The 12,070-nt window shown below is 42.0% G+C and overlaps 2 protein-coding genes across 2 annotated transcripts in view; one reads left to right on the forward strand and one right to left on the reverse strand.

Moving 5' to 3' along the window:
* Positions 1-5,265, reverse strand: part of LOC139766498 (uncharacterized) — a 193,174-nt gene extending 187,909 nt beyond the window's left edge. Inside the window, exon 1 of the mRNA XM_071695160.1 lies at positions 5,118-5,265. The gene's annotated coding sequence lies outside the window, so the exon portion shown is untranslated. The remainder of the gene's footprint in view (positions 1-5,117) is intronic.
* The window catches only part of LOC139766499 (synaptotagmin-10-like), a 112,454-nt gene extending 101,115 nt beyond the window's left edge, over positions 1-11,339 (forward strand). Inside the window, exons 9-12 of the mRNA XM_071695163.1 lie at positions 2,617-2,737; positions 3,400-3,571; positions 5,125-5,325; positions 5,671-11,339. Coding sequence (XP_071551264.1) covers positions 2,617-2,737; positions 3,400-3,571; positions 5,125-5,325; positions 5,671-5,674 — 498 coding nt within the window. The 3' untranslated portion in view covers positions 5,675-11,339. The remainder of the gene's footprint in view (positions 1-2,616; positions 2,738-3,399; positions 3,572-5,124; positions 5,326-5,670) is intronic.
* Positions 11,340-12,070: the final 731 nt, after the last annotated feature.

The following is a 12,070-nucleotide window of genomic DNA, read 5'->3' on the forward strand; positions in this document are numbered from 1 at the left end:
AGCTATCTGTTGACATATCTACTCCCCAGGCGTCTGTTGCCGTACACATCTGTTCATCTCCCTACCCAACAGTCTGCTGGTCTACCGGCATATCCAGCCGTTGATCTGTTTGGCACCTACGAACTCAGGCAATGACGGACTTCCACAACACGATACAAAATTGTTCCTTTGACCTGCAAAGGTTAAAAACAAAATTGCCTTGGTACAGTGTGTGTGTGTGTGTGTGTGTGTGTGTGTGTGTGTCTGTGTGTGTCTGTGTGTGGAACTGACGACTCGTCGTCGTAACGACCCTAGAGCAGGACGATGATGGTACACGACACCACGACTTCACGACCACTTCAACACGACGGGTACGACCCCTAGAGTACAGTGGGCCTCTGGCCCTTGATCCTGAACCACAATGATATATATATATATATATATATATATATATATATATATATATATATATATATATATATATATATATATATATATATATATATCCTGGTACAGAGGTGGTCAGTGACACTCTGGGGTCGAGAAAGACGATCCTCCTCCTCTTAGAAATGTGATGACCGACCATAATGACACCTGGGGTGGAGTTTGGGGTGGGGTGGAGGGTGAGGGAATGCCTGGAATACAGTGGGATTGTTTGGGATTTCCTCCCTATGGCATTACCGGCCAGCACGTCCCTAGGACTTCCTCCACTCCCTAAGGATTACCTTCAGCCCTGAGAGCCACGTGCCCTCAGGTCCAGCCCTGAGAACCACGTGCCCTCAGGTCCAGCCCTGAGAGCCACGTGCCCTTAGGTCCAGCCGTGGGGGCCACGAGCCCTCAGGTCCAGCCCTGAGAGCCACGAGCCCTCAGGTCCAGCCCTGAGAGCCACGAGCCCTCAGGTCCAGCCCTGAGAGCCACGTGCCCTGAGGTCCAGCCCTGAGAACCACGAGCCCTCAGGTCCACGTGCCCTCAGGTCCAGCCCTGAGAACCACGAGCCCTTAGGTCCAGCCCTGAGAACCACGTGCCCTCAGGTCCAGCCCTGAGAACCACGTGCCCTCAGGTCCATCCCTGAGAGCCACGTGCCGTCAGGTCCAGCCCTGAGAACCACTTGCTTGCCCTTAGGTCCAGCCCTGAGAGACACGTGCCCTACGCAAGACCGAGTGTCACCTCCCCTCCCACGTCTTGATGTAGACTTACCTCATCATCATCTTCAGTTTTCAATCTTCATTTCATTCACATTTCTTTCCCTTCCTTTATTCATCCTCATTCCTCATTATCGTACCATCACCAGGGAAGGCCGTGTGTGGCTGCCCATTCCTTCCATCCCAGAAAGCGACACACGAACCCATTCTCATCATGACGGCTCCTGCGGCGCCGTCAGGAGCCCTTCGCTAGACGCCGGTGAGAGAGAGAGAGAGAGAGAGAGAGAGAGAGAGAGAGAGAGAGAGAGAGAGAGAGAGAGAGAGAGAGAGAGAGAGAGAGAGCAAATACCCGCCCTCAGGGGGCACCGTCCACGGTGAAGACCTGGGGACGAACGAGGCAAGACAATGCCACACTCCCACCTCACTCGTGCAGGAGGTGGGTAAATGGGATCTTGAGGAGAGGGAGCGAGTGTGGGAGACAAGAGAGCTCTCCCACCCACCCCATCACGCGGGTAATTTAAGAGACAGCCTGACCCGAGCCCGACCAGACCCACTCTGGACCATTAGAGAGACAATTGAATCGACTCGACGCAGCTGTTCAGCGCCATAAGAGATATTGAGGGACGCATTACCAACGTCCCTCTGAGTGGGGGTTGAGGGTCGTACCCGGACGACGCTGAAGGTCGTACCCAGATGACGGTTCACTTTCTGCCCCTGACGATATGGGGGGGGTCGCCGAGACGGGTCCCCTGGCGGCCGTGCGTTTACGTCGGGTCTAGACGGCTCCCCAGACGCCGGGTTATCACATCGAAGCTCGACCTCTGGCCGCTTAAGGAGCCGTCTGAGACCTGACCTTCGCCTGCTGGGGTGAAAGACACGAGGTCAAACATCAGGTCTGGAGGGGTCGGCTCCGCCCCTCTCCCTCTCATCCTGGCGGCCACAACGTAAGGGGGCAGCAGCTGCTCCTCCAGCAAAGGAGAGACTGAGTCCTTCAAGATGCCCCCACTAGTGACGTGTGGGCACTGACGAGCCCTGCCAACACGTAGGGTTAAACCTCCCCTCCTTTGACTGAGGGTTAGTCCATGATGGCTGGACGGCCTTGCAGATTATCTCTTCAATTTACATCTTTCGTCCCTTCTTGGAGACCCTACCACCTACCATGAGGTCTCTTCCTTCCCTCTTTTTATAGACCCCTTCCTCTCCCGGAGGTCGGGCCTGACCTCTTGCCGAAGGTGCCCAGACGGGTGGTGGGTGCGGTGGGGGTCCTGGCGCCCCCCTCCCCCCACCTCAGGGATGCGACAGCGGGTATCTAAGGTCTTCTCTCGCTGCGACAGGAGAGGGCCCCTAGGAACAATGGTCCACTCTGTTACAATTGGGATATTTATTGAGTCTTGACTTCGTAGGTAATTTATAAGCTGTTTCGACCTGTGATGCACCTCCCCTGTACCTGGGAGGAACTGTGACCTGCTCTGACCTGGTGTCCTTCCCTCTGCAGGAGACCCGTGACCTGGGGGAGTTGATGCTGAGCCTGTGCTACCTGCCCACGGCCGGACGCCTCACTGTCACTATCATCAAGATGAGAAATCTCAGGGCCATGGACATCACAGGGTCATCAGGTCAGTTCCCAGGGCCTCAGGTCAGCCATGGACGTCACTGGGTCATCAGGTCAGTTCCCAGGGCCTCAGGTCAGCCATGGATATCACTGGGTCATCCGATCAGTTCCCAGGGCCTCAGGTCAGCCATGGACGTCACTGAGTGATCAGGTAAGTTACCAGGTCCTCAGGTCAGCCATGGACGTCACTGGATCATCATGGAAGTTCCCAGGTCGTCAGGTCAACCGGGGACACCGCTGGATCATCAGGTCAGTTACCGGGTCCTCAGATCAACCAAGGACACTACTGAACCATCAGGTTAGCATAAACGGGTCCTCTGATCAGTAAGGGTCACTACACAGTCCTGAGGTCTGTCAAAGACATCAACCTTTCAGATGAACCGGAGACATCAGTAACACTTATGGGACATCGGTAACACCTTGAGACATCAGTAACACTTATGGGACATCGGTAACACCTTAGGGACATATCAGACACCTTCATGCAAAGTCAGGTCCAGCATGACGCACATGAGGAGCCGATGGAAACCCAAGTAGGTTCAGTGGGTTCGAACCCTGGCGCGCGCGCACACACACACAACTGCCTCCCAAACACTGACTTCTTTCCAACACTTACGTCTCGGACTTTCCTTGAGACTTACGATGTCTCGTCGTGTGCCCCCACAGATCCGTACGTCAAGGTGTGTCTGCTGTGCCAGGGACGACGCATCAAGAAGAAGAAGACGTCAGTGAAGAAGTCAACCCTGAACCCGGTGTACAACGAGGCACTCGTCTTTGACATCCCCAACGACAACATCGAGGACGTCACGCTCCTTGTCAAGGTCGTCGACTACGACAGGTGAGGTGTGGAGGTCCTGGGTAAGGACGAGGGTCCTACAGGAGGGGGTACTATAGCTACGTGATGATGGAAGGGGGTCCTACAGGAGGGGGGTACTATAGCTACATGATGGAAGGGGGTCCTACAGGAGTGGGTACTATGGCTACATGATGGAAGGAGGTCCTACAGGAGTGGGTACTATAGCTACATGATGGAAGGGGGTCCTATGGGAGGTGGTGCTAATGCCACCGGAGGGGAAAGCCCTTGAGGAAAAAAGGCCAGAAGCCACAATGGGCAAAATCCTACTTCTTGACACTTGGCATGAAGGAAATTCTTGCATAATCTTACGTTAAAGTAGGTTCATCTAATCAATTACCCAACACAATATTCAAGGGACTCTGGAATATCATATAATATAATCTAGGTAATCAATTTCCCGGAAAGAGAATTTGACTGCTTGGATGATGGTACTTGTACCAAATGTTTAAAATAGCCAGTTGTAATCACTAAAATTTATTCCGTATTATTGGTAGCTTGGTAAGCATATAATTTTACGGGCACCACAGGCCTTATGTACGTGGTAGAAAATCATAACAACGGACTCCTAATACATTATGGCATTGTTTCTGGTGGGCACTGATAAAATATAATAATGATATTCTTTCTTAAGATAGCAGAGGTCTACAGTAGGGAGGGCTATGACTAACAAGGGAAAATGTGTGGTTAATCAACAATGAGGCTATAGTAGGGAGGGCTATGACGATCAAGGCACATGTGGTTAATGATAGTTAAAGTTGGTGAAGCATTTCTAAAAATCAAGAAAAACCTATGAAATCCACACCCAACTTCCCCTTGCAGTCGAAAATTATCTTGAACACTATAGGTTCATCATTCAGGCCTTGTTAATGGATAAAACACCAATATGGGTGAACCAAATGGATGACACTGGTATCCCACATGCTTTACGAAGAGGCTCGAGTCGGGAGGGTAAAAATTTTCTCCTCAGAGAAATCCCTTCACTTATATATCTGGTACTCTTTGTTTATCCACATGAAATTCTCCACATTTTGGGTCTACTTTAATTGTCACAGCAGACCGCGTAAAAACTTACCATTTGTCGATAGTTAAAATAAGGAATGATAAATTACTTAGTATTATTCTCAAGAACCATTCTTGATGGCTTACACAGGATACATTACTTAATCACCTTTAAGGTTCCCGTTAAATACTAAATTCACTGATACGTTTCCTTTTAAGCTAAACATATTTGATTACAAGACAAGGTTGATTCATGTTACATTCCCTGGCAGGGTTGGTGATGGTATTACGTTACCCGGCAGGGTTGCTGATAGTATTGCGTTACCTAGCAGAGTTGGTGATAATGTTACATTACTTGCCAGGGTTGGAGATACTATTACGTTACCAGGCAGGGTTAGAACTAGTTACGTTACCTGGCAGGGTTAGAACTACTTACGTTACCTGGCAGGGTTAGAACTAGTTACGTTACCTGGCAGGGTTAGAACTAGTTACGTTACCTAGTAGGGATGATATTAATGTTACACCTTACCTGGCAGGGTTGGTGCTAATGAGCTGTTAGGCGTGGCGGTGATTGGGTCGCAGGTGATTGGTCCCGGCCGTGACCACTGGCTGGAGATGTTGGAGTGTCCTCGACGTCCCGTGACCCAGTGGTATCCTCTGGTGGAGAGTGTACCCGTCAATCTCGTTATGTCACCCACACACGTGCTGCCTCCACCACTCAACTGCTTCAACTCAACGTGAGCAATGAGCACTGTTGTCTGTCAACTCAAAGGGAGTGCATCTTTCTGGCTGATAATTGAGACTAGGACTTACCATGGTTTTAAAGAACTGATATTCATAATTTTCCTATTTACTCTCTGTCTACATGTTGGCTAATTGTTTTGAAGTTTTTCAAGAAGGATGATATATTGTATTATTTATATCATTCGTATAATTTCTGCTCAGATGGATAGCAGATTTATATAATTCGTATAAATTCAAATCAGAAAGGTACTATAAACATTTGTATAAATTCACTTCGAAAGAACAACACTTATGTAAATTCAGTCTGTCTTAATTCAAACGTGTAACTAATCTTACAGGTGAAGCCATGTGGAGAACATTTGAGATGGTTTTTGAGTCTTCCACCCTCGGAAGATGTAACAACGTCACGTGGTCCTCCTGACCTGTCTCCTGGTCAAGTGTGACGCTACCAGTCCTCTGCAGGACAAAGTAGTAAGGAGTGCAGTTGCTACTTATTCTCACAAGACCAGGGTTATGGTGACCCGGGCAATGAACTTTTCCCCCCCTCATATCATGTTACAGACTTCAGTCTCTCTACCTGAAGGAAGTATCTTAAAAGACTTTATCTAGAGTGCTATGCAGTCTCCTTCATGACAAGATATCTGCTGCTTACATTAAATGGTCACAGTCTCTCTCACATCAAACAAGCGTCATGTCATGTGATCAAAAACAAAAAATACTATATCTCTTTATATCAAGTTGCCTTTTGAAGCTTTGGGGCCACTCGCACAGAAAGACTTCAATTATATGTTACATCTCATGGGTCCACTACATGTTAAATATTAAATATATAATCATTGTCGTTTTACGTGCAGTGCAGTTTCCAGACTCCTATAGTTTTGGCTGCTGTGTGTTTGACTAAGGCTTTTGCATCTTTTTAGCAGGAACCTTCTTTGTTTTGTCCCTGAATTTCTTATGTATTCAATCAATGCATATTTTCTCCTCTCGTCTTCGTTTGTCATTCTACACATGTAGACCTCTAACTTTTTAGTCATTGTCTGAGCCATAACTATTCGGTTTCCTAACTTTTCCACTGCAGTTCTAATCAGTCACAACTTTGATTTACATTTAGGCTGTTCTACACCATTCTGTCTATTCTGGCTACGTCTCTCATCATTCATGTTATGTAGGAAGCTCCCCATGAAAAAGTGACATTCTACTGCCTACTGTAAGCATTATTAAGGGGTCTTACCATTCAAAATTTTTAGAAATGGTAATCAGACAATGTAAGTGACTAAATGTTGCTAGACTAATACTGAGTGCATATGTTAAACAACCATTTGATAAATATATGTTCTACATTACATCCATACTGCGTACGATCTGTGATTAATCATAATTTTTTTGATAGTTCACATCATACAAAATTCCATGTAATACTCTTGAAAATTTGTGATATTTGTTTATACACTTTTTCTTTTATGAAGAGAGGTAGTGATCACAAAGCTTTGATATTAGTTATTTGGTAGGAAGTATCTTAAATGTGGGAAAAGACAGAGCACCCAAATGTCTTGGGAGGAGTTTTCATGTCATCTCTTGATGTGATGAAGCATATATGATATAGATTTATACTGTATCACACCTAAGGTACCAATCTGTCCATACCTTCTCCAGTATTATAGCATTTGATAAAGAAAATCCTTTGGGTATTTCCTGCTCACATGAAATACTTACAGTCCATCAATACAACTGTGTTGCCTTAAGCTAAACCTCAGAACTCATTCATCAGTGTCTTAAAATGGAACAGTTCATTGAGGTGATACAAGGTGGATTCATATGCATTTTGCAGTGTTGAATCTGTAAGAAAATTATCATTTTGGTGCAAGGAGAATCTAAATTAGATTGACAATCACGACTAATTACAGTACCTTTGTGGCATTCATCAAGATAAGAATTGATAGCTTCAGTAAAATTATGAGCATTTATCCTATTCCCTTTCCACATATAACAGTACCTTTTTGTAATTAATCATGGGTGTGACACATTTTATTTTGTTCTATATTTATCAGTTCACAATATACATTGGAATATGTTGATATTAATGCATAGAATAACATTATGTATTACATGCTCCAGTAAGACAATAATCACCATGTTTTCCTTAATAAAATCGAAATGCTGTGATAAAATCTAACTATATAATGAAAGAAGTTAATTAAGTTGCGTAGACATTTGACTTGCAAGTAAGAAATTTTGTTCCAACTCAAAAAGTTTTGGGAAATTAATAAATATATTGATGCATGCCACAGATACATTTCATCAATAAATACTTTACAAATTCATCTTCCCTAAATATCAGAATAAGTTAACATCATCTCTTACTGTTATTATTATTATTATTATCTGAATTTTTATCTTTACCATGATTTAATTTCTTTTTCAGAAGTTCTACATTTTTACATCTCTTGAACACTAGTTACATCAATTTTCAAAATTCCTTTTTAGTTGACTGAATACTGTATTATCATGTCATGACACCATAACAGGAGCTATCCAGAGATTAAAAAGAAAGATACCATTTACATAGCCGCTTAAAATACAACCAACCATGTTTCCAACAAAAGGATCTATTAACATTTCTTTTGTTTAAGTACTTTCAGCACAGTCTTCATTTCTTTTAAGAGCCACAAGTTATACATAATTTACTTGGTTTTTGCTCTTGTAATCTTTACCAACAGCAGTGATCAAACAGAGAAAATCACCCTCATAAGTTTTCTGCCAAAGAGAAAATCATGTTGATAATTGGTACAGAACTTAGTTTTTCATTTTCTTTCAGTCATATACCAAAGCGTAATTGTTAAACTTGAATACTTGTGAGAGATGCTTGAAATGAGACTGTGCTGAAAGGCACCATTCTCTCCAAGTGAGAGCAAATAGTGGTTGTGGTTTAAAAGAGAGTAACCAGTGTTACTGAACTAGAGTAACGTAAGTTTTTTCAGCTTATTAGTTTAGTTTTATTTTTCATATTTACTAGCCTCTGGCATGCGAATTGGACTATCATAAAACTAGTTTCTTTATTAGCAAAAATCAAGCTTTTATATATTCTAAAAAGTTTTGTAACAATGAACAACTAATCTTAATTCAGAGCAAAACAAACTTCTAACATTATAATTCATTGGAAGGTTAGAGAAAAAAGATTTTGAGTGATTGGGATCTTAACATTCAGGAGAGTGAAAGGCGTGCATGGGATAGAGTGAATTGGAACAGTGTGGCATACAGGGGGTGATGTGGTCATTAGACTGAACCAGGGCATGTGAAGTGGTTGGGGCAAACCATGGAATGGGAATAGTTTGTGGGGCCACTTTAGGGATAGGGGACTGTGATATTGGTGCATTGCATATGATTGATAGAGAATGGATATGAGCATATACAGCCTTTCTTCAGCTATTGCTAGCACTACCTTGCTAACGAGAATCAGCAGACAAGTAAGTATGAATATACATGCATTTTTTTCTGTTTGCATTACACATGACAGCTAGAGAATGACAGAGCAGATTTGACCTTTTTTTGTCTGCTTCCTGCGCTACCTCACTTACGCAGGGGGTGGCAGTATTGTTTCGTGGAGCAGGGTGGTGCTGGGAATGGATGAGGGTGAGCACATATGGTATGAGACATATATACATACATATTATATACATCGCCAGACAGTATGAATTATGTACATGTGTATATATGTATATGTCTGTGTGTGTATATATATGTGTACATTGAGATGTATAGGCATGTATATTTGCATGTGTGGACGTGTATGTATATACATGTGTATGTGGGTGGGTTGGGCCATTCTTTCGTCTGTTTTCTTGCGCTACCTCACTAACGCGGGAGACAGCGACAAAGTAAAATAAATAAATGAATAAATAAATATTATATTCATATATATTTTTTTATTACATTTATTACACTTAGTCGCTGTCTCCCACAGTAGCGAGGTAGCAATAGGAAACAGACAAAAGAATGGCCCAACCCACCCACATACACATGTATATACATAAACGCCCATACTTGCACATACACGTACTTATATACTTCAGCATATACATACACAGACATATACATATATACACATGTACATATCCATACTTGCTGCCTTCATCCATTCCTGTCGCCACCCCGCAACACATGAAATGGCACCCCCTCCCCCCACGTGCGCGCGAGGTAGCGCTAGGAAAGGACAACAAGGCCACATTCGTTCACACTCAGTCTCTAGCTGTCATGTGTAATGCACCGAAACCACAGCTCCCTTTCATCCATCATCATTATACTTGATCGCTGTTTCCCGCATCAGTGAGGTAGTGCTAGGAAACACACGAAGAATGACCCATCCACTCATATACGCATATATATACTTAAACGTTCATACATATACCTAACAACATATACACATGTACACATCGATACCATATATATCTTACCAGAAGTAAATGGTTCAAGAGAACTTCTGACAAATAACAGCAATCAGTATAAGTAATAAACATGGGTGAACTCTCATTATGTTATACGGACCTGCGTCATCTGTTGTTGAATACATCAACATAAAAAATGAGTAAAATCTGAGCAACTAATTGTGTTCTGCTTTCTCTCTGAGTATTCATACATTCACAACTGTTTTGTACTTAATGTTGAAGTACCTTGCAATTGATAATGTGTTATGGTAATTTGTATTCATCAACTGTACAGTTTTCTTACATTTATTTGTATTTCCATCTGTCAAAACTGCATCATTCATTGTGAACTATGGGTGTAATGTAGAGTAAGTAGAAATTAGTACTAGGGACAAACTCTTCAGACTCTTTAAGAAATGTTGTAGTTTTATGTAAGACAGATCTATGTTATTTTTGTGAAATGCTTATCTGTCAATGTATACCACAATTTTTATGATAAATCAACTATGATAATGATACTTAAGTATAGTATATGTAGTATAACCAATACTCTGTCTCCTAGCAACATAAGAGTGAAGATTTTTCTGCTGGCAGAGAAGGTCATAGACTGTGTTGTATTTTTATTAGGAATATAAGTAAATATGTACATTAGATTATTTAATATTAATTTTCATTTAATATAGGGGAAATATATAATATTTTTGTCTACTGTCTGTAAGAAAAGTATATATATTCTATGGTGATACCAATGTCTTGGAATGTTCACATGTAAATGTGTAGGGCAAAGCTGAAAAGTCCGCCTTCCAGATTAACACACCCAGAGTTGAGGAATTACATCGACTGAATGGTAGAAGTATTAATGGTATGTTTTAATACATGTATTGTGAATTGTAAATGGATATAAAAGCATGTTATATGTAAAATGGAAATGCAGTCAAGTAAAGTGTTATGATTCTATGTGTTGTTGTAAGTGTGTCTCGAATAACATTCACGCTAAATGTTCACTGGATTGTGCAACCGAACATCATCGATGGTGCCATTCTCAAGTTAAGTTGGATGACAAATATTTTTCTTCATATGTTACACAGGATAATAATGAATCCAGCAGTACTGTGAATGACACCAATGTTCAGTGTTGTAATGAGCCTGTACAGGAAGTAATGCCATTCGTGCTGGTAAAGCTCTGAACCATTTCTCGTACAATGTACTCTTGTGCTCATGCTTGCCTTGTTACTTATTCCTTCACAATTTCATACCACACTAATTCATTCTGGGCATGCATATGTCAGCTAATGAAGAGTAATGTTTGACAACCAAGCTGCTATGTAAGTTTGCTAGAAGGCTAATTGAAGGCTTTTTCTAGCTTAAGTAAAAACATCAGTGATACAGGAGATTATGCCATATAGAATACTGGGGTATTATAAATAGATGAAAGGTTAGGATGTCCTCCATTGGCTGACTAGTGCAAGTTAACCTTCCATTTCATAAACATTGTATATTTTTGTAACTTTTCACTTCCTGTAATCATTCATTGATAAAGAAATGTAAAATTAGTCTGTGGTAAATAAAAATTTGTGTAGTAAGTGTACATTGAGTAATTACCCTTAGATTGAAAAATGCTGTAACAACCTTCAACAAGGTGGCTGTGTCTTGTTTTAAGTATATCTTTACACTCATTCTTCAACTACATTTAAAATTTTACTCAAAAGTTTATGCTCAGTTTATATATGAGGTGATGTAGTTATCATGTATTGGCTCCTGATCTGGTCACCTGGTTGTCTTATTGTCCTGCTTAATATAATTCTATTTTTTTACATGGAGGCTGTTATAGATAGTGGAGTACCTAAAATTGGATGATTTCATACTACATATTTTCATTCTCATAGTAACTTATTGGTTAGTCACCCAGTCAAGAGAAATTCGACAAACATGTGCCCCATTCCCTTTATTTTATATTTTTCTTTTCTTTTTCTTTCAAACTATTCGCCATTTCCCGCATTAGCAAGGTAGCGTTAAAAACAGAGAACTGGGCCTTTGAGGGAATATCCTCACCTGGCCCCCTTCTCTGTTCCTTCTTTTGAAAAATTAAAAAAAAATAATGAGAGGGGAGGATTTCCAGCCCCCCGCTCCCTCCCCTTTTAGTCGCCTTCTACGACACGCAGGGAATACGTGGGAAGTATTCTTTCTCCCCTATCCCCATTTTATATTTATCCTCTGATTTTCACCAACCATGTGATAGACCAACTCATGAGTTTTTCTCTGATGAGTATATATATATATATATATATATGTGTGTGTGTGTGTGTGGTGGTTTTAC

This window comes from Panulirus ornatus, chromosome 58 (assembly GCF_036320965.1).
Source record: "Panulirus ornatus isolate Po-2019 chromosome 58, ASM3632096v1, whole genome shotgun sequence".
Taxonomy (NCBI): domain Eukaryota; kingdom Metazoa; phylum Arthropoda; class Malacostraca; order Decapoda; family Palinuridae; genus Panulirus; species Panulirus ornatus.